This window comes from Neolamprologus brichardi, chromosome 4 (assembly GCF_056152115.1).
Source record: "Neolamprologus brichardi isolate AB-2024 chromosome 4, ASM5615211v1, whole genome shotgun sequence".
Lineage (NCBI taxonomy): Eukaryota > Metazoa > Chordata > Actinopteri > Cichliformes > Cichlidae > Neolamprologus > Neolamprologus brichardi.
Window position 1 is genome coordinate 13,367,679 of NC_142107.1, and position 23,351 is coordinate 13,391,029.

Below are 23,351 nucleotides of genomic sequence, written 5' to 3' on the forward strand. Positions count from 1 at the left end.
GTTTAAATGTTTAAAGCAAAACAGCAAATGACAGTAGAAAGATGCAGAAAGGTTTAGTTTCATAACTGAACTCTACTTAGTGCTGCTTTACAGTAAGTAAGTTATGTTTAGGCTCAAATCTAAGAGTATTCAGCTAACTGTCTCTGAATAAAATAATGGTATGAATTGAAACATTGCCAGTAAACAGCAGTTCCATTTTATTTTACAGAGAGCTGATACTTCATTTACTTGAGGTTATAAATGAGTTACTAAGACCTGCAGGTGCATCCTGGAAGAAACAGGAGAGCAGACAGGTTATGCTTCACTAACTGAGTGTGAAGATTCATTTGCAAATCTATAACCAACATTTTAAACCAGTGACACTTATTAAATGATGCTCTCTACTGTTCAAATATTACATAGTGTGTATTTCAGAATATATTTATGTTTTAACTATAGGAAGAAGACGTTTAAAAAATGGTGTGCTTCTGAGTGTTTATTTAACACTTCATTCCAGTCATCTTACTGAACAGTGACACAATTTACTGAAAAGAAAACACTTTTTTTTAAATCAATGCTTTTATTAATTTATTGCAAGACATGAATTCCTGAAAATACTTGTTAACAATCAGCAAATGAATAATTGACTTAAACCTTTTGCTTTGTTCTGATTTCTAACACGTAAAGACTGTAATGAGCAAACAGCACAAGCAGTAAAGAAGCAGATTTTAAAAGCACATTCTGGTCCTCGACTATTCAGTGGGACATTCTGACTTCTTGATGGTTTTCTCTGAAGTCTGCGAGCCCAAAGACACTTTACATGTATAAACCTTATCCATGTTCCAGTCTGATGTCTGGATGGTCAGAGAGCTGCTGATTTGGTAAGTCTGGTCTGGTCTCTGAACAGCAGTGCTGGTAGAGATCCCACTGCTCACTGGACTCCCAGCAGCCAACCAGCTCACATCTGCAAAAGGCACAGACTGACTGGACAGACAGACCAGAGAAGCTGTGTTGGACTGGAGCTCAGCACTGGACGGAGGGAAGACTGTCAGGACAGGAGGAGAGAGGCTGGAGCCTGAAAATACACGAAGGATGTTCAGAAAACAAAAAAAGATAAATGAAAGGAAAGAAGGAAATTGGAAATGAAGTCATAAAACCAGAAGAAATCAAGAAGAGTCAATATGAAATAAACATAACATTTGTTATGAAGTTAGAAGAAAACAAAACTATTGTACAATACTAAAGTATATGGATCCAACATATCATTTGAATTTCTTTTTGTATTTTTACCAAATAAAATATGATTAGTTACTGTTTAACTTTGCATGTAAGATGTCTTTGATTTAATTCTACACGTTTCTGCATAACATGTCAGCTAATGTGGGTAATTTTCTTTCACGTCAAAGAAAAGTGTACAGCCAGGTTCTAATCACTTCAAAGTAATTTTGAACTTTAGTAACAGTGTTAACAACTATTGAAGAAAGAGAAAATGGGCCTATGTATGTTTTTGAATTTCCAACCTAAACATAAATTAAAAGCAATAAGAACAGAAAAACAACATATTTCACACCATTTTCAGAGAACTGGTTTGATACTATTTCACATTTTTTAAACATGTAATTCATGTCTCCTGTATATGAGACAACCTGAAACTATTTCAGATTGTACAAAATTGTAAAAAATGATGCTGAACAAGAAACATATTGAACTAAGTAGTCATCAGCAGATTGTTGCAAAATCTCTCTTGTTTTATGATCAGTTAAAAAGTACTTACTTGTCACAATCAGCTTGGTGCCTTGTCCGAATACCACAGTGATTCAGTTTGTATACATGGCTGTACAAAAACCTCCTGACTGTCACTGATGAGGGGAGAGGAACTGAAACATCCTGTAGAGACTAACTTTCACTGTCAACATCTCATTCACTTCATCTGTTTGTATTTTATAACTGTGTCTCTCTCTGTGTAGTCATGTTTATTCCTTCACTTTTTTTGTGCAAGGTTTAATAAAGTCCTCATTATTGGCCAGAATTAATCAGAGCTGTACTGTCTCTCAGTAAGATTTTGGCCACAGTCTGCTTCACTATGAACCAGCTTTATTGGGAGAGTCTTCCCATGTCTGACAGGAACTCACTGCAGAGTCTCCTGTCTCTGAATGATTGATAATATACTTGAAATCAGTGTTTGGTCAGGATTTAGATATTAATCTGTCTGAGGAGAATCCTGCTAAAAAGGCAGTTGACCTTTGAGAATGATGAATCTCAGAAATGAGAAGAAGAACCAGGAACCTGTTTGTACCAGCCGACATAAAAGCTTTCAGCTTTTTTAATGTTGTATTTGAGCAGGTTAAAGATTAGAAAAGAATAAAAAAAAAAGAGCAATCCAATGTTTAATAAGACATTATCTGAATGTTGTATGTTACACTGAATTTTCTTGATTGGACTATACTCAAGTGAATGAGTCTAAGAAAGCATATGCACTGCCAAGAGGTTTGTATCACATTGTGAACAACTGTGATATATACTGTGTCTTCTATTTCTGCGAACTTGATAGTTAAATGATAATTAATGTTTGATGAGGACGTAGAGTTGAATCTTTCTGAGGAGAATCTTGTTTCAAAGCTGGTTGAGCTGTCAGAATTGGAGAAATCTTAGAACATACAGATGATCTTCTCTAGGAACTTGTTTATAGAGCTAACAGAATTCCTATCATCTCTCTCAATGTTGCAGTTGAGAACAGCTTGTTGAAAACTTTGTACTTAAGTACAGTAAGTAAGTATTTGTAATTGGTTACTTCCCACCTCTGGGGACAGATAACCTGTTCTAAATTCAAGTGAGCTGCCAGAATGAAAACTGAGGAACCCCTCCAGGAACTTGTTTAGACCATCTAACATAATTGAACCATGTTGCAGTTGAGTACAACTTCTTGACCTGGAGAAACCTTGTGGACAGCAGGTATCTGGATAAACACTTCCGCTGCATTAACATGTTCCAACAAACACAGAAAGAACATGAGTGAAATGTCCTTCTCTAAAACGATGGGCTATGAAACAGATGAGAAGAACATCTTACCCTTTAGAGAAGTGATGAGAGAGCAGACAGTCCCCAGCATGTTGTCAGTGTGAGGTGTAAACATCCTTTGCTATTCAGCTGAGATGTGAAAACGATTGTAGTGAGAAGAGAAGCAACAGAAAAAATTCAATTTAGCTGCATTTTTACTTCATATGAAACATTTTTAAAACTCATTGTGCAACTTTAACAGTATCTGTTTAGGCTGAATAATGTCATTTACTGCAGCTAGAATGTTACAATGTTACAGTTATCAGAGTTTTAGACAACCGTTTGTCAAATTGCTGTTATTTAAAAACACACACAATTTGCTTTGATGCTTGTCGTCATATTCCTCGATATTTTATACTTTCTGTGATGAATGTTAAAATATATCAAAAAGAGTTATTCAGTGTTTATTAACACACTGTCGGAAGTTGGTGGGTTTTCATTGATGAACATTAAAATAATTCAAAAACTATTTGAAGGTGGTGGGTTTACACTGAGTTTGCTGAATGGGTCTTTTGTCAGCATGTGAAAAATAGAGCATCAAAAAGCAGAAGTATCAGTGGGGAGGTTTTTGTCACAGTGTAAATCACTGTGATACAGCATTATTGCTGTCCCATGTCTTACAGTAATAGACTGCAGAGTCTCCCTCCTCCACATTGTTGATGATCAAACGATAATCTGATCTTGACTGATGAGTGGATGTGAATTTTGGAAAGGAGAATCCAGAGCCATAGCTTGGAGAACTCCAGCTATGATAAAAATACAGCACAAACTGAGGAACTCCTCCTGGAATCTGTTTATACCAATAGACAGTGATAGTAACAGTCCCCAGGTTACAGTCCATGGTGGCTGTCTCTCCTTTCCTCACTGATAAAACAGGAGGTTTCTGTGTCAGCACCGTCACACCACTCACACCTGCAAACAACAAGAAGACATGGAGTCAAGAGAAACACACCACATATGAATCCAACCAATAACTACTAATCTGAAAAATTAGGTCCCATACATGTTAGAGCAGTGATGAGAGCACAGAGAGTCACCAGCATGTTGTCACTGTGTGTTGAGACCTGTGACTTAGAAAGAGAGCACTGCTTCTGTAGGAGGAGAGGAGGTGTGAACCATTAAATATGTCAATGAACCTCAGAGAGACTGACAGGAGGAGGAGCTAAATCTGCATAGTTTGCGATGTTTGGGTAATTTATGTTCAGTGGAGGGTAATTCTGTTTTTGTATTAATAAATATTGGTGATAGTGATGTCTCCCTCCTCCCCCTTAAAATTGTGCTGCTGCATTTTATTATGATAAATTGTTTGCTATGTCTCCTGGGGAGGTGTTCCCTCTTGTCTCACCGGGAGGATTCCCCGGGGCAGACCCCGGATATGCATACACTGCAAAAACCCACCTCCTTAATACTAGATAAATACACTTATTTTTGGTGAAGTTTTGCTTAAAACAAGTGAAATTATCTGCCAGTGGGGTAAGTGTTTTTTTCTTATTAAGATTTCTTGAAATAAGAACAATATCCAGATTTAAATAAAGCTAAAAATAAGTATTTTACACTTATTCCAGGCAACAAATCAGAACATTGAAACTTAAAATAAGCTTTAACCACTTATTCTAGGGAACAATTAGATAGTTAAATCTTAAAATAAGCCTTACACACTTATTCCAAGCAACCAATCATGGCAATTGAAACCTAAAATAAGATTTAACCACTTGTTCTAAGCAAAATGTTGAAGAAATTAAATCTGAAAATAGGCATAAAACACTTATTCTAAGGAACAAATCAAGGCAAATAATCTAAAAACTAGTACATTAAATCATTTTAAAGATCTTAAAATAAGTTAAAAAATAATAGATTGTAGTCTAAATCTTCTTAAATTCAGTGAAATAATCTGCCAGTGCAGTAAGATAATTACACTTGATAAGAATTCTCAAAATAAGAAAGATAAAGCCAAATTAAAGCAGGCAAAGTATACTGTGTACATGACCTTTATTGGAAACAAACTCTCCAAACAGTAATAAATATTTCAGTGAATCATAGTACACAAAAATTTAAAGACACATTGTAAGTGTAACATTGTTATTTTGTGTTCCTTTTAGAAGTGCTAAACCAGTTAGCTACTCAACATATAAAATGTAATAAAAAGAGCATTTGCAATTTTAAACAGAATTTGCAGAACAGATGTGTTTAAAGAAAAAAGTACTTTGTATTACATTAATAAGAATAAAAAAAAAGAATTCAAGTGTAAATTGCAACTTCAAAGCTATCAGGCCCAAACCTTCCAACACAGACCTAAGTTACATCTTGCTCAAACAGCTCTACGTTTCAATAAACATTCCTACAGCCTGCCATGACTTTTTTGTATGAGCCTGTGGTGTCTTGCTCATGGATTTTGTCCTTTAACACTTCAGTCTAAATGACAGACAGAAGCGTTGCCACACATTTAGGATAGGTGAGATGCAGGGTGTAGTAGTATGCCATAAGATACAGCAAACCTTCTCCAAGGTCATCTGTGGTCAAATGTGTTTTATTATATATATATATAATATATTATATATATTTATATATATTTATTCATGCCATTGAAAAATGTAATAAATTCTGCCTCATCACTGTTAGGATTATGTCTTTACACACTTTAGGAAATGACAAAGATACTGCACCTGTGATAGTTAAATATGTAATTATTTCCATTTTGTTTTTAATTTCTTTATGATTTTCTTTATTTTTATTGAAATTTTTTTTTATCTCAGTGTTTGTGCCATTTCAGATTTCTGCACACCTTTTCCAAATATAAACTACATTGTTGGAGGACTTGGCATGGATAAAAAGGCCATATGCCAAATAAACTGTTAAAGTGAAGGCTTTATGGGCATTATTTGATAACAAATATGAAGAAACACAGACCTGAAGGACATCAATCAGTGCTTCACTGGCATGTCCCATCTTCTTGGGTGGTGCAACTTGTGATGGGAAGAAAGTTGGTAGTGTCCTGAACAGGGCTATGAACAGAACAGGAAAGAAAGAACTAAATCAAATTTCAGTTCAATATTCAATATTATTGCCATAATTGTAATCTTTCACTTACAACTGTTGTCACCAGAACTGCTCCTTGGTGGCAAAAGCATGTTTGATCCACCACTTGAATCTGCATCATAATCTTCTCCCTGGTCACATGGTGAGATGTCCATGAGACGCCTTTTCTTTAGTCTCATCCTAAATAAGAAAACGAAAATAGTTATATTACAGGAGTCCTAAACAAAATGTGTCGTGCTAAGTGTTTTTAAATCAAAAGCGGCAAAACTTGCCTCTTTGTGAACTTGAGCCCAGAACTGTTTCCTCCTCATAAAATTTTCAGGCCCTGGAAGCAGGTCCCTTAAATCGTCCCTACTGAGGGTGTGGAGCAAGACCTCATCTATGTCTGCAGCTGTATATAAAAGTCAGTAACTTTCAGAAATGTAAAAGTTGTACATCTCTTTAAATTTATACATTTCACTGTTCAAAAAAGGAAACAATTCCAAATTGTCATTTTGTCAAATGCAATTAAATGTAATTTAAATATTTTATTGATCTGACAACATAAAACTGATTCTATGTACGATCACTGTCAGTGTGTGCAACACAAAATTCATTTAGACATTAATTTGCATAAATATGCATATGCTTGGCCTACCATTTAGAACCGAAAGGCCGCAATCATCCAAACCCTCCATGATTTACTGGTGTAGCTTTTGTCAGAACTTTTCCCTGAGGAAAGAAAAACATATGTTTGGGTCAAAAAGAAAAACTGAGTCAAGACACCACCTGCCATGGATCCAAAGTCTATGCAATCAGACACATGGATAAGGTGCAAAAGACAGACCAAGTAGAGCCTGTGTTAATTCAATGGTTAAGTCTTATAAAATTGCTCACTTAAAATTTATGACAAGGCTATTCCAAACTAGTTTTCAAACTAAAACTAATAGTGCCCAACTGCTTGTCAAATCATTCAACAAATGACCACAGCTCAGATTAGGCCACTTCATCCATAAGAAAAAATGTTACCTCGGTTCAGCAAGGTTAAAGTGACCTGATTGATATTAATAGTTTACAACATAAATAATTGGAAGCAAGTTCACATCTTCTCCAACTTACAAGTTTATATGATTAATCATAATCTGTCGGAAATGAGGCTTAAAGTAAATCTATAGGTAAAGATGTCTTTCACAAATGTGCATTATTTTTATTCCCTTGTGTTATCTTTAATTTCATTACCCAAACTGGACTTGCAAAAAATAGTAAAATAATAAAATTTGAATAAACTCATGTTGGTTAAATGTAATTTTGGCCATAAAACAGTTAACTCTTGATGACTTAAGTAAATCCTCATTTAAGTTAAATATAGATCTGTCCAACACCCCTGTCTTTTTCCATAACAAAAAACAGCATTGTAAAGTTATGAGCCCGATTGCGAGATTTGTCTCAAACCAGTATCGGTCCTCCCAAGTTGCACACACAAACACACCAAGCACAGTGCAGACAGAGAGCACGCGGCTTAAGAAGGAAAAAAAACCACCGCAGCTTTTTATTTTCCGTGGGTGGGAAACACAAAACGGACTTTTGCAAAGGCGGATATCAACTGTAGTTCTTTTGTCATATAGCTATGTTAAGTATATTGAACACGAAGCTAAATTTACCTAACTAGCACCATTAATAATTTTAAACTATCACTGCATGCTAACAATTCAGCATACTGAATGAACTAAGCTAGCTAGCTGGCTGGCAGTTTTGGCTAACTACCCATTGGTAGTGAACTGATAATACTGCCTCGGTAAAACGTAATATTTAACCACGACTGATGTTACTACAGTAAGTCAAAGCTAAAAGAACCCGAAATGTTTGTAAGCAAAAGTTAATTACCTCAACAGAATCCAGTCCGAACCTGCTCCCTCGTGTCCTCCGATTCAAACAGTGAGATAATGGACAGAGCCACTTGAGGGCAGCCAGGGGGGAGGTAGTGTTACACATTTTCGTCTGTGTAAAGCTTGTAAAACGTGAACATAACATGCATAATGAACCTGCATTCGAAAAACTAATTTTAACAAATAACCCATCAATTACTATGACTGTTGTAGTCGTCTTTACAATTACATTACTACACAAGTTAAATGCAGACTTGGTATAAACCACCCCTTCAAACTTGGTATTGACTTCTACTACTCTGCCCGCCAAGAACTTCTTTCAGGTCTTTTCCCCAAACAAGATGGCGTGTTGGAGGTGTGGGATTTGTTTTGTTTTTGTTGCCTTAACAGTAAAGTCTCTTTTGAGCCATATTAATACAATTCATAGCAGTAGTCCAGACTTTTGTGTGATATGTGGGATGGTTGTACCGAGGAATACAGGAACCTAATCTAGTGCTAATACATTATTTAACTTTTTAATATGAACTAGACTATGGAACACCAAAGTGTTAAAACGTGTCATTTAATTTTTATTTTACATTGTGTATTTTTATAATATTTTATTAAATATTTATTTCACTACGATTCTTTTTTGTAATAATAGAAACATTTTGAGACACTTTAATTTTAAGCACCTGTTTAAGCAGCAGCCAATGAGCGTTCAGGTCCCACCCTGATTGCCTGAATAAGAAATTCAGTTGTTAAATGACCTCAAATAAATACACCATTATGAAAAACCCCATTATGAAACAAAAACAGACTTTGGGAAAAAGAGATTTTGGAATATAAATTCATCGAATTTAATAAAATGTCTCAAAAAATGTTCTATAATTCATAAAAAAAAAATTAATGCTACTTTAGCTTCAAGTGACAACAGATTAAAACAATCCCCTGGACAAATGCTTATATTGATCAAGATTTTGCCATTCTTTTATCAAATTTATTTTGGATTTAATTGAAATTGTTAAAATACTTTTTGCCCCAGTTGTGTCTTCACAAACTGTGTCCAAACTAAAAAAATGATAGAAGATTACATGCTGCATCTTCCCTCTCAGATTATTGCCCTGGGACCTGTAATTTGTCATACGTGTATGAAATAGAGTCTAAACGCAGTTTTTTTTTAAAAACAATGGTCAGCCAAATTAAACTTTAAGAATGTGTGCAAGTCTCTTGTAAACCACAATCAGCTGCTGGAGTGTTGTCAAAGTGAAGCAGGAACTGAGCATCCAATATTTGTAAATGAGAAAGGACTAGGTCCTGTATCAGAGGTTGCTAATATGGAGTTTTTGGTGATTGAAGATGCTATACATTATGCCGTTAGAGTAAAGTGGCTTATTTTACATGGTAACAAATACATCTGTGACACGTCTCAGGTCTAAATATACCTTCCAATGATTGACTTTCTTATTTCAAGGAAAAAGGTGAATGTTTCTTATTTTAAGATAATTTTTTGTTTTACACTCTATCTAAAAGCTATTTTTGCTTGAAATAAAGGTGAAATGGTTCATTTTTAGATTTACAGACTAAATAAGAAAAAAAAGGAATATATACTTAAAACAAGTCTAATCATCTAACACATGAGACTGGAAACTAGTTTGTAATGTTCAAAACAAGATGGACAAGATAATCTGGCTAAATTTAAGACAATAAATCTTGTTAAGCTACAAGAAATTTGCAGTGTATCTCTCGGCTGGCCTAAGAACACCTTGGTGTTCCTCCAGAGAAGCTGGAGAAGATTGCTGGGGAGAGGGAGGTCTGGGGTAGTCTCCTTAGGCTGCTGCCCCTGCGACCCCGCCCCGGATAAGTGGAAGAAGATGTATGTATGTATGGATGGTTGCTATGTCCTTCAGGTTTATTACTGATGTTTTTACCATTACCAGTTTTTATGTTTGGACAAAAAAAAAAGATCAGAATCCCGCTAACCCTTACAGTTACCTGCTATAATTACATAATCAACAACCTTGAAATGTATGAACTTCTCTGTAAATTCACATGAAACCAGAGTGTTTAGGATTAGGACATTTCAACATTTCATATAATGTTGCGCCATTTATGAATATTGAACAATTGAACTATGAATTATTTTAGTACTAGAACTGTGTGGGTGCCTTTTTTATTGCAAACTTGAGCCACATGAGTTTTGTGATATTTCTCACAAATTAAATCACTGTGATACAGGCGTTTTGATATAGTTCACAAAAACAAATACCAGCATCTCACATCTACATCTTGAGAGTTGAACACAACAATTAGAGGACTGACTAATTTGCATTTACTAAAACATTTTGGTTTTAGACACTCATATTCATTTTTGTATTCACGTGTTTTGTTCTACAATTAATGGTTGGAAATGTTAACTCTTCAGAATTCATAAAAGCTGCAGTGTCACTTAGTTTTGTTTTGTTTGTTTTTTGTCTCAGTATTCATGATTGTCTTATGTTCTACTCAATAGAATCTATGTTTCAGTGCAGTACAATGCTTACCCTCCTCCTTTTAACTCTTAATCAACGTCTAATGATGATGTTGAATTTAGTCGGTCTGAGGATGATCCTGTTACAAAGTAAAGTGAATTGTCCTTATTGAAAAACTCTCTACATGCTGAGAAGCTCCATCAGAGACTTGAACCATTACAGGCAGTTTCTTGAACAGTTTTAGTTTAAATGCAAATGTCCTTGTTTTCACACTTCACACATTTTCTTCTTTTCTTACATTTAATGCTGCTGGATGTATATTTAGAACTATTTAAGAGTTGAGTCTGGTGTCTAAATTTATATTACTTATACATACATGCATACAATGTAGGTCTGCTTTTTTGTATATGATTTTGTATATGAGTAGTTGTTGGCTGAATAAGGTGGATTTTCCCCTGTTTGCTTTGTTCGTGATTTCAATGATAAATATTAAAAGAAAAAATGAACAAATAATACAATATTTGAAGGTGGTGGGGTTAGAGGTGTTTTTTACCAGGTTGTGAAAGAGTTTCAAAAAGCAGAAGTATCTGTGTGGAGGTTTTTGTCACAGTGTGAATCCCTGTGATACCCCACTGTTAGCAGAGCTGTCCCATGTCTGAAAGTAATGCACTGCAGATTCTCCTGTCTCTCCCTGTTTAATTATGAACTAGGCATCAATATTTAACGAGGATTTAGAGTTGAATCTGTCAGAGGAGAATCCTGTTCCAAATTCTAGTGAGCTGCCAGAATAGTGAAAACTTAGACAATTCTGAGGAACCTGTCCAGGAACTTGTTTATACCAGTTAACATAATTCCATCATATCTCTCTATGTTGCAGTTGAGAACAGCTTGTTGACCTGGAGAAACTGTGTGGACAGCAGGTGTTTGGGTCAACTCTATCACTGCATCAACATCTGCCAAGAAACAGAGAAAAAAAAATGAGTGAAAGATTTACCTCAAAATATACAGATTTTAAAATCAATAAGAAGAACATCTTACACGTTAGAGCAGTGATGAGAGCACAGAGGGTCCCCAGCACTATGATAGTAGGTGGTGAAACTGATCCTGAAAGATGAGAGGGGCTGTAGTGAGAAGAGAAGAGATACTAAAGCTTATAAAGACAGAGGAGCAGAACTGAAAGAGGAGGAGATTCAGCGAAACAGTTTTTATTTATGGAAGACTGAAACAAAATTACTGATATTTATAATTCATAATTTCATACTGTGAATATTGCCTTTTTATAAGCATTATTGTTTCAATCTTAATGATTTCATATAATCTCCTTTGTATTTGCTCTTCAAAAACTGATATAAATGACTTAATCAGTGTATATGTCACAGTACTGGGTCTGTGACTCAGTATTTGTCTTTCAGGTTTTGGATTTATAACCTTTGGTTACTTTATAATCTTTGATTACTGTTGTTCATGATTTTGGTTTCCTTTTAAGTTCTCAGTGATCTTAGTTCTCCCTCCCTTAGTATTTATCTCAGCCTGTGTTTAGTCTCTTCCTCCATGTTTTCTCTGCGCTCTACCTGTGTTCCTCGTTTCCTGTCGAGTCACCTTTGTCTCTGTGTTCGTTCATCTCCTGTGTCTCCCCAGTCAGTCATGTCTCCCTGTGAATGTTAGTTACCCTTGTCTCTGTGACCCATGTTCGCTCTGTCTTCACTGTCAGTTGGATTTTGGTGTCAAATCTGTGTCTTTTACTTTGATAGTCTCGCATCCTTTGTAAATATTTTCAGTTTTGCTTCCTCCATGTCCCTGTGTGATTGCTCCCAGCTGTGCTCTCCTCCTGTGTCTGATCCCCTCGTTACTCCCTGTGTATTTAAGCCCTGTGTTTTCCTCTGTCAACAAACAAAAAGCAATAGAAATAAATAAACACAGAGAAATTCATTGATCTGTATATGTTTACATTCTCTTTCTACCTCATGAACATGCTTCTGCTGAACTAAAGCTGCTTCAAAATAAAAATTCTCTTCAACTAGCGGGCCTGATCTGAGTTTGATGCAGTCTTGTTTTATTTTGACTGAATTTTAGTGAAGCGTGAATTAGTGAAATTAATGAACTGTAATATAAAGAGGATTTGTGTGGTCTCATTTTTTTCTTACTGTGGCTTCAAATCAGATTAACCAGTTAATATGTTGAGAATGTTTTTGATCAAACATGTTTTTCAGTACAATAATATTAAAAGCTGATGATGTGAGGTTTTATGTGTGAATAATGTGTGTATATTTTGGTGCTTTTTTATTTAAAGTGAAAGTGGAAATAAATAAAGAAATGCAATGAATACATTTAAAAGAGCAATGTTTAGGAACTAATTGTTTATATGATGCACTGAGTTTGTACCCAAAAAGCAGAAGTATTAGTGAGGAGGTTTTTGTCACAGTGTAAATCAGTGTGATACGTACTCTTTAACAGAGTTGTCATATGTCTGACAGTAATAGACTGCAGAGTCTCCCTCCTCCACATTGTTGATGATCAAACGATAATCTGATCTTGACTGATGAGTGGATGTGAACTTTGGGGAAGAGAATCCAGAGCCATAGTATGGAGAACTCCAGCTATGATGAAACCTCACCACATGCTGAGGAACTCCTCCTGGAATCTGTTTATACCACCGAGCAGACTGGTCTGTAACAGTTACAGTCCATGGTGGCTGTCTCTCCTTTCCTCACTGATAAAACAGGAGGTTTCTGTGTCAGCACCGTCACACCACTCACACCTGCAAACAACAAGAAGACATGCAGTCAAGAGAAACACACTGACATTATATATATATATATATATATATATATATATATATATATATATATATATATATATATATATATATATATATATATATATACAGTGTTGGGGAGTAACGGAATACATGTACCGCCGTTACGTATTTAAAATACAAAATATGAGTAACTGTATTCCGTTACAGTTACCGTTTAAAAAGGTGGTATTTAGAATACAGTTACTTTGTTGAAATAAATGGATTACACAGTGGTACTTCCCTGTTTCATATTGTGGCGGGTCAGGACTGTTTGGGTTTTGTTTGACAGCTACGTTCTGTAGTTCTAGGCGGCAGCGTTACGGTTGCCATGGTTACAGGGTGACGCTCTCTCTCTCTGCGTGTTTCCTGGGTGAGAGAGCGCCTTTTTGTTGTTGTTGTGCTAAGCTAATAGGCAGAATGCTACAGGTATAGCTCTAAAGAATGTAGCATCATAGGCAGTGTAGTCCGTGCTGCAGGGAGAATGGACTGTCATACACGTTATGTGTCTGTGAGCGAGGGAGGGACAAAAAGGAAGAGTACCAGCTGTCATCGAGCAGAAACGGGAGCTGGAAGCATGTAAATATAATAATAACCACTGCAGCCAAGAAGAGAGCCTGACAAGCCCAGTTGTAAGTAAGCTATTAAGACTCGACAGTACACCGTGTTCGTGTTTTCCTCCAAAAACAATAAGTTCCGTTGGAGCAGCCTTTCAACTCATCTCTCTGTCTCTCACCAACACAACAAAGTAAAGCTATTTTTCGGCTACGAGCCCAGAACCCACAGTATTAGTCAGAGGTCCCTTTACTACGGTTCGGAGCCGCGGATCTTCAGTAACAGTAATAAATCACAGCAATAGTACATTCACGTAGTTGTAAACAGCATGATAATATATTAAGTAATCCAAAGTATTCAGAATACGTTACTCTCATTGAGTAACGTAACGGAATACGTTACAGAATACATTTTGGGGCATGTATTCTGTATTCTGTAATCTTTAATGGAATACATTTTAAAAGTAACCTTCCCAACACTGATAGTTACCATATCATAGTTGTCTTAGTAGATTCATAGTTCCTCTGTCTCAGTTATTTCAGTTCTTCCAGTTTAGGTTTTCATTTAGCTCTTGCCCCTGTTTGCCTTCGTTTGAGTTCATGTTATCAGCCACAAAAAATGCTCGCCTTTTGTTTACCCTTGAGTTCAGTGTCCCTTTGTGTCTGGTCTTGGGTCCGTTCAACAAACACACCGGCATAACCTGCCATGACAATTACATTTATTGGCAATAGTTTGTTGTAAAATAATCCCATTCAACACAATTCTAGAACTGTATTGTATTCTTTTTTTTCTTTTTATTTATCAGTCATCAATAACAAAGTATGTTTTGTTAGGGGAATGCCACCTCCTCCAGTTGCTGCACACCTGGAGCCAATTGCAGGCAATCAAGCCAGAGTGATTTAAGCCTCACGCTGACATTCAGGGAGCTGGAAGCATCAGACCCCTATGAAAAAAACACAGAGGGAACAGTTTACCCTGCCCGGGATAGGGTTACCGGGGCCCCGCCCTGGAGCCAGGCCCGGGGAGGGTGCCCGAGGGCGAGCGTCTGGTGGCCGGGCCTTAGTCCATGGGGCCCGGCCGGGCACAGCCCAAAGAGGAGACATGGGCCCATCCTCCCGCAGGCCCACCACCCGCAGGAGGCGCCATAGGGGTCGGGTGCATTGTGTGCCGGGTGGCGGCCAGGAGCGGAGGCCCTGGCGGACTGACCCCCGGCTGCCAAGACTGGCAATAGGGACATGGAATGTCGCCTCGCTGGTGGGGAAGGAGCCTGAGTTAGTGCGTGAGGTTGAGAGGTACCGGCTAGATATAGTCGGGCTCACCTCTACGCACGGCTTGGGCTCTGGAACCAGTCTCCTGGAGAGGGGCTGGACTCTGTCTCAGTCTGGAGTTGCCCCTGGTGAGAGGCGGCGGGCTGGGGTGGGTATTTTAATATCCCCTCGGCTTGCTGCCGGTACGTTGGGGTTTTTCCCGGTGGACGAGAGGGTTTGTTCCCTGCGCCTTAGGGTCGGGGAACGGGTCCTGACTGTCATCTGCGCTTATGCGCCGAGTGGCAGTTCGGAGTACCCAGCCTTCTTAGAGTCCCTGGGGGGGGTGCTGGAAGGTGCTCCACCTGGAGACTCTGTTGTCCTGCTGGGAGACTTCAATGCTCACGTGGGTAACGACAGCGAGACCTGGAGGGGCGTGATTGGGAGGAACGGCCTCCCTGATCTGAACCCGAGCGGTGCTTTGTTATTGGACTTCTGTGCTAATCACAGTTTGGCCATAACGAACACCTTGTTCGAACATAAGAGTGTCCATAAGTGCACGTGGCACCAGGACGCTCTAGGCCGTAGGTCGATGATCGATTTTGTAATCGTATCACCAGACCTGCGACCATATGTTCTGGACACTCGGGTAAAGAGAGGGGCTGAGCTGTCAACTGATCACCACCTGGTGGTGAGTTGGATCAGGTGGCGGGGGAGGACGCTGGACAGACCTGGTGCACCTAAACGTGTAGTGAGGGTGTGCTGGGAACGACTAGCAGAGGCCCCAGTCCGCGAGATCTTCAACGCACACCTCCGGCAGAGCTTCAACAGCATTCCGAGGGAGGCGGGGGACATCGAGTCCGAATGGACCATGTTCAGCGCCTCCATTGCCGAAGCTGCTGCATTGAGCTGCGGCCGCAAGGTGGTTGGTGCCTGCCGTGGTGGTAATCCCCGAACCAAATGGTGGACACCAGAGGTGAAGGGAGCCACCAGGCTGAAGAAGGAGTCCTATCGGGCTTGGTTAGCCTGTGGGACTCCGGAGGCAGCCGACAGGTATCAACAGGCCAAGCGGAATGCGGCTCGGGCAGTGGCTGAAGCAAAAACTCGGGTGTGGGAGGAGTTCGGAGAGGCCATGGAAAAAGACTTTCGGACTGCCTCGAAGAGGTTCTGGCAAACCGTCAGGCGTCTCAGGAGGGGAAAGCGGTGCTCTACCTGCACTGTGTATAGTGCTGGCGGAGCGCTGCTGACGTCGACTGAGAAAATTGTCAGGCGGTGGAAGGAATACTTCGAGGACCTCCTTAATCCCACTGACGCGTCTTCCAAGGAGGAAGCAGAGTCTGGGGATGAGGGGAATGACCCGCCAATTTCTGGGGGCGAGGTCACTGAGGCAGTTAAACAACTCCTTGGTGGCAGAGCCCCTGGTGTTGATGAGGTCCGCCCCGAGTTCCTGAAGGCTCTGGACGTTGTAGGGCTGTCCTGGCTGACACGCCTCTGCAATGTTGCGTGGAGATCAGGGGCAGTACCCGTGGATTGGCAGACCGGGGTGGTGGTCCCCATCTTTAAGAAGGGGGACCGGAGGGTGTGTTCCAACTACAGGGGGATCACACTCCTCAGCCTCCCCGGGAAAGTCTATGCCAGGGTGCTGGAAAGGAGAGTTCGTCCGTTAGTCGAACCTCTGATGCAGGAGGAACAATGCGGTTTTCGTCCTGGTCGCGGAACACTGGACCAGCTCTTCATCCTCTCGAGGATACTTGAGGGTGCATGGGAGTTTGCCCAACCAGTCTACATGTGTTTTGTGGACTTGGAGAAGGCATTCGACCGTGTCCCTCGGGGTGTCCTGTGGGAGGTGTTGCGGGAGTATGGGGTGTCTGGCCCATTGCTACGGGCCATTCGATCCCTATACAACCGTTGCAAGAGCTTGGTTCGCATTGCCGGCAATAAGTCGGACTCGTTCCCGGTGGGTGATGGGCTCCGCCAGGGCTGCCCTTTGTCACCGGTTCTGTTCATAATTTTTATGGACAGGATTTCTAGGTGCAGCCAAGTGGCGGAGGGCTTTCGCTTTGGTGGCCTCAGGATCTCATCTCTGATCTTTGCGGATGATGTGGTTCTGTTGGCTTCATCGGGTGAGGGCCTCCAGCTCGCACTGGAGCGGTTCGCAGCCGAGTGTGACGCAGCGGGAATGAGGATCAGCACCTCCAAATCTGAGGCCATGGTTCTCAGCCGGAAAAGGGTGGAGTGCCCACTCCGGGTCGGGGATGAGGTCCTGCCCCAAGTGGAGGAGTTCAAGTATCTCGGGGTCTTGTTCGCGAGTGATGGGAGAAGGGAGCCGGAGATCGACAGACGGATTGGGGCTGCAGCTGCAGTAATGCAGACGCTGCACCGGTCCGTCGTGGTGAAGAGGGAGCTGAGTGTAAAAGCGAAGCTCTCAATTTACCGGTCGATCTACGTCCCTACCCTCACCTATGGCCACGAGCTGTGGGTAGTGACCGAAAGGACGAGATCGCGGATACAAGCGGCGGAAATGAGCTTCCTCCGAAGGGTGGCTGGCATCTCCCTTAGAGATAGGGTGAGAAGTTCGGCCATCCGGGAGGGGCTCAGAGTAGAGCCGCTGCTGCTCCACATCGAAAGGAGCCAGCTGAGGTGGTTTGGGCATCTGGTAAGGATGCCCCCTGGGCGCCTCCTGGGTGAGGTGTTCCAGGCATGTCCCACCGGGAGGAGGCCCCGGGGCAGACCCAGGACACGCTGGAGAGATTATATCTCTCGGCTGGCCTGGGAACGCCTTGGTGTTCCCCCGGATGAGCTGGAGGAGGTGGCTGGGGAGAGGGAGGTCTGGGCCTCTTTGCTTAGGCTGCTGCCCCCGCGACCCGGCCCCGGATAAAGCGGATGAAGATGGATGGATGGATGGGCTGACATTCATTCACCCCCAATTTGTCATCAACCTCAGGACAAAACCGTCTTCTAATTATCACACCCGATGTTGTAAATAAAACCCTTTTGACTGCACAGCTATCTATATTAATTATTTACTACAATATTCATCATGATTTTGTACAAATGATAGAAAAATATATACAATAATAATACAATAATTACAATCAATCACACCATCAGGATTACCAAAGTCATGTTTAATCACAATGTCTGACAAAAATAATGTTCTTGAAAAGTGGTTGTAAAAGTATCAAACATTTACTAGTGTCCTTATCCTCACCCTTCTACATTTTCCTTCTGCCTCATAAATATGTTTGTGATCACTACTAAATGTAAATGAAGATGGTCTAACTTCAGTATAGCTTTGGATTTTTGTTTAACTGCTTGTTAACGACACTTCAGTTAAGCTGCAGTTGGAATGTAAAAGTTAGACCTGTGAGTAGTGTCTATAAAATGTCTGTTAAAATTTCTTGCTTTTGCTGTAGCCCACCTACTTCAAGGTCAGATGGGCTTTCAAAGATGCTCGGTTTGAACTTCAGCAGTCTTATGCCTGCATGCCTAAATGCTTTGAGTTGCTGCTGATGTGAAATGCTGGTTAGATATTTGGATGACTGTGGCGAGCAGTGGATGTATGTAGTGTGACTTTACTGGACTATACTGTTATGTGTTTTCTTTGTCTGTTTTCTCATGCATAGAGTTTGACGAGTATTATTTTGCTCTTCTCCATTTCATCAGTGATGTAAAGTTTCAAAGACATTCTTCACATTTCATTTTTGTTTCTGATTTTTTTTGTTCTACATTAAGCTTACACTCTGCAGAACTCTATCAAAGGTCAGTAATGTTTTGAGGAAAAAAAAACAAAAATTAAACATTTTGATGACTCTGTAGTGTAGTCAAAGTTTTACATTTATTCATCACAGAGTTTAAATAATTGACTGACTATTGATGTTTTTGGCAAATGTGAAACAGTTTCATTGTTGAAGTGTCTTTTGCACAGATGAGTCTGTGTTATTAAGTGTCCTAACTGTTCTGAGACGAGCGTGCACAGTGGGCTTTTCTGCTGTGAGAATTGCAGCAAATTGATTGAGAGAACGTGTAATTTGGTTTATCTGATAATTTGTGAATTTTTTTCATTGTTTTCCTTTTTATATTTTTAATTAAAGAACAAAAAACTAGAAATCCAGTATTTAAAAACACATTATCTGAAGGTGGTGCGTTTTCTTTAGAATTTTCTATATTCTGTAAGAGAAAGTTTCTCAAAAAGCAGAAGTACTAATGAGGAGGTTTTTGTCACAGCCTGAATCACTGTGATACGGGTGCAGAGGCAGAGTCGTCATATGTCTGACAGTAATACACTGCAGAGTCTCCTGTCTCTGCTCGCTTGATAATGAACTGGTAATCAATGTTTGATGAGGATTTAGAGTTGAACCTGTCTGAGGAGAATCCTGTTCCAAATTCAAGTGAGCTGCCAGAATGACGAAATCTTAGAACATACTGAGGAGCCTCTCCATGAACTTGTTTATACCATCTAACAGAATTCCCATCATATCTCTCTATGTTGCAGTTGAGAACAGCTTGTTGACCTGGAGAAACTGTGTGGACAGCAGGTGTTTGGGTCAACACGATCACTGCATCAACATCTGCCAGAAAACACAGAAAAAACTGAAGGTTAAAGTTTAGCTCTAAATATGGAATTAAAACAGAAATGAGAAGAAGATCTTACATGTTAGAGCAGTGATGAGAATGCAGAGGGTCCACAGCATGTTGTCAGTGTGAAGTGTAAATGATCTTTACTGTTCAGCTGAGATGTGAGTAAGATTGTGAGAAGAGATACTGGAGCTTATAAAGACACAGAGGAAACCAAAGGAGGAGGAGATTCAACAAAATTACCTTCATTCATAGATCAAATGATTTATGAGCAGTTTCACATTTCACATGTTTCTGATTCATATTCATCATTTACACTCATGTTTGTCATAAGAAACTACTCTTGAAAAAAGCTGTTGTAAAAGAAACAAATGTTTATCACTGATGTCTTTATGCTCACACGTTACATTTTCTTTCTACTCACATGTGTTTATGATTGATTATCAACTAAACTTTAATTTAGCTGCATTTAAAACTTCAATATAAAAAGTTTGTCATGACAGTTGACAGTTCTTCATTTACATGTATCTATTTTACACAACCTCATTGTGTAACAAACACTATCCTTTTAGTCTGATTATTGCCACATGTGTTGCACCGGCAGTGCAACAGTTATCAGAGTTTATCACTATAGACTAGTATACATCAAATTTATATTATTAAAACAAATCACATACAGCAGCATACACATTTGTGTTTGTTAGCATTGTGTGTATAATCATTTGTGTTGTTGTAGATGAATGTGCATATTATTGAAATTCCTTGCTTATTTATACGCTCAGTGGTAAATGTTAAAATGAGTCACAAAAAAGTAATTCAGTGTTTATTTCAGTTTTTTTCTCACATTGGCTCAAATCTCATCAACTCTTTCTACTTTTGTTAGTCACAACTCTAGATGGATCACTTTCCAGAATAGTCCATCACTGAATTAATGTTTTCAGTCAAATTACTTCAAACTGAATATTTTGATGACTTGGTCTTCAGGGATGGTGAAAGGTTGGATTCATTCGTCACAGAGTTGAGGTGACTGACTGTTCATGTTTTGACAAATGTGGAAAAGGTTTCAAGCTGGTGGGTTATTTGTTATTGTTAATTTATTTAAAACATGTAAACAATATACAGGTACATTTAGTAAAGAAAATAAGAGAGAAAAAAATATTATGCAAAAGTTAATACATTTCAATATTGCTACCGTTCTGATTCATTTACACGTTGAAAGGGAGTGGGAAGAAGTACACACTTATTTAATCCCACCACTTTGCTATAAGTTATCAGTTAATATTTAGTCAGCTTCCTTCCTATCACATCATGATTGTTTTTTAAATAGGGACATTCACTTAATTTCAATATTTTCCCTTTCTTTATAGTTCGAGAAGATCATATTTTTATAACTATTTTTGAACTTTCTTAGTAGCTCTTTTATTTTAACCCAGACGGGTCTCAAAAAGCACAATAGTGAGTACATTTTGTCCCAGCCAGATCACTGTGATACTTACTCATTATTATCATGTCACCATGTGTGTCAGTAATACACTGCAGAGTCTCCTGTGTCTGCCTTTTTAATTATGAACTGGTAATCAATGAAGCTTATAAAGACACAGAGGAGAGCAGAACTAAAAGAGAAGGAGTTTCAGCAAAACAGCTTTCTTTTTATAAAAGACTTAAATTAAATTTTTCAGCTAAACCTTTTGTGTGAGTCCTGCATTTGGGTCCTAATCCTGCCTGTAGTAATAATAATAATAATAATAATAATAATAATAATAATAATAATAATAATAATAATAATAATAATGTATACTTTATTGATACCCGTGGGGAAATTCCTCTTAACCCATTCACTCAGTGAAGCAGTATATTCCTCTTTCATAACTACAAATTAGATACACTGATACATAGATACATTAATTATCTAAAAAAAAGAAAAAAAATAGAAATACACAAACACAGAGAAAATCACTTATCTGTATATGTTTAAATTCTTTTTCTACCTCATTAACATGCTTCTTCTCTCTGCAACTAGAGGCTACAGCTTGGAATCTGATTAGAATTAACATGTTGACAATGTTTTTGATCAAACATATTTTACACCACAATAATATTAAAAGCTGATGATGTGAGGTTTTATGAGTGAATAATGTGTGTATATTTTGGTGCTTTGTTTATTTAAAGTGAAAGTGCAAATGAAATAATACAATGAATAAATTTAACAGAGCAATGTTTAAGAACTAATTGTGTGCCTTTGGTGCACTGAGTTTGTGCACAAAAAGCAGAAGTAATAGTGAGGAAGTTTTTGTCACAGTATAAATCACTGTGATACCCCACTATCAGCAGAGCTGTCCCATGTCTGACAGTAATAGACTGCAGAGTCTACCTCCTCTACATTGTTGATGATCAAACGATAATCTGTTGTTGACTGATGAGTGGATGTGAATTTTGGAGAGGAGAATCCAGAGCCATAGCGTGGAGAACTCCAGCTATGATGAAACCTCAGTACATACTGAGGACTTCCTCCTGCAATCTGTTTATGCCAGGCAGCAGCAACATTGCCAGTAACAGTCCCCAAGTTACAGTCCATCGTGGCTGTCTCTCCTTTCCTCACTGATAAAACTGGGGGTTTCTGTGTCAGCACCGTCACACCATTCACACCTGCAAACAAGAAGACATAAAGTAACAAGAAACACACTGACATCTGAATATAGCATGAGGTCTATTTTTCAGTATATTTTAGACTCTTTACATGTTAGAGCACTGATGAGAGCACAAAGAGTCACCAGCATGTTGTCAGTGTGGGCTAAGAACTGAGTGGAGAGGCGATGGTGGAAGAGCTATTTAATACAAGTAACAGGAGGAGGAGCATTAGAGGGGTTTCTTTGTTTTGCCTGTATTACTAATATTGTTAGTGTTCTCAATGGTGTTGGTAATGTTTTGTCATCTTCTTCTTTTTTTTTTCCCTTGTTCATTTTTATGTGTATTTGTTGTTTTGAATTTTGGAATAGTTGCTCTCTTCACATCCAAAATGAGACAGGATTACACTTGGTTACATTTGATACTTAATCTTGTGCTTTATTCAAAAATTAAACTTTGATTTAAATTTTTCTACATTTAAATGTGTCACTGTAGAGAACACTGTTAGAAATTGTTAATGTGACATTTTGAATTTTTTGGATGATGCTGAGGTTCTTCTATATTTACCTCACTAAATGTTACATTAGTCTCTACTTTCACACTAACTGTAAAATTATTCTGTTCACTAAAAGGTAAAAAATAATCGAGGTAATTTATCGAGGTAATCCATTTTATAGAAAGGACACACACACAATGTTGCAGAGTTGGTGATGTTTTATATACATTGTGAGGAGGTTTTGTGCATGCAGAATTGTGTAATGTTACTCGCCAGTCTACAAATATAGAACAGCATGCATTGTATTTATTTCTTTACATATTTATTTGTATTTATTTAACAACGTTAGAGTGGACATTTCACAAATGTGGTTATACGCTGATTATGTTCTCGTATCTTCACCTTACTAAAATGTAACAATTTCAGGTTTGTCATTCTAAATTTATGTTAGTGGCTACTTTGAAAATGTATTCTTCTTTGCTAAAAAGGAAGACAAATGTTGTATATCCAATGCTTTTGAGTGAATGCAAAAATATCAGTTCCTTTGAATATCTGCAAATAAACACATGACTTAAACATTTTGCTTTATTCTGATTTCTAACATGTAAACTTTGCATTGAGCAAACAGCAGAAGCAGTATAGAGGCATATTCTAAATGCACATTCTGGTCCT

At 38.6% G+C, this 23,351-nt stretch overlaps 1 protein-coding gene across 6 annotated transcripts; it reads right to left on the reverse strand.

Moving 5' to 3' along the window:
- Positions 1-650: 650 nt before the first annotated feature.
- LOC102783592 (immunoglobulin lambda-1 light chain-like) lies at positions 651-22,335 on the reverse strand. Of its 6 annotated transcripts, none has more exons than XM_087840330.1 (5): positions 22,296-22,335; positions 22,106-22,204; positions 12,828-13,054; positions 1,754-1,787; positions 651-1,054 (listed from the first exon to the last, which is right to left on the reverse strand). In XM_087840330.1, the coding sequence occupies exons 1-5, from the start codon at positions 22,333-22,335 to the stop codon at positions 732-734; spliced, it is 723 nt and encodes a 240-aa protein (XP_087696456.1). In that variant the 3' UTR covers positions 651-731. The 6 variants fall into 6 exon arrangements, with proteins under 6 accessions (XP_087696456.1, XP_087696455.1, XP_087696454.1 ...); XM_087840329.1 differs by having other exon boundaries at positions 12,828-13,049; positions 22,101-22,204; XM_087840328.1 differs by having other exon boundaries at positions 1,754-1,788; positions 12,817-13,049; positions 22,101-22,204.
- Between the last annotated feature and the right edge of the window lie 1,016 nt (positions 22,336-23,351).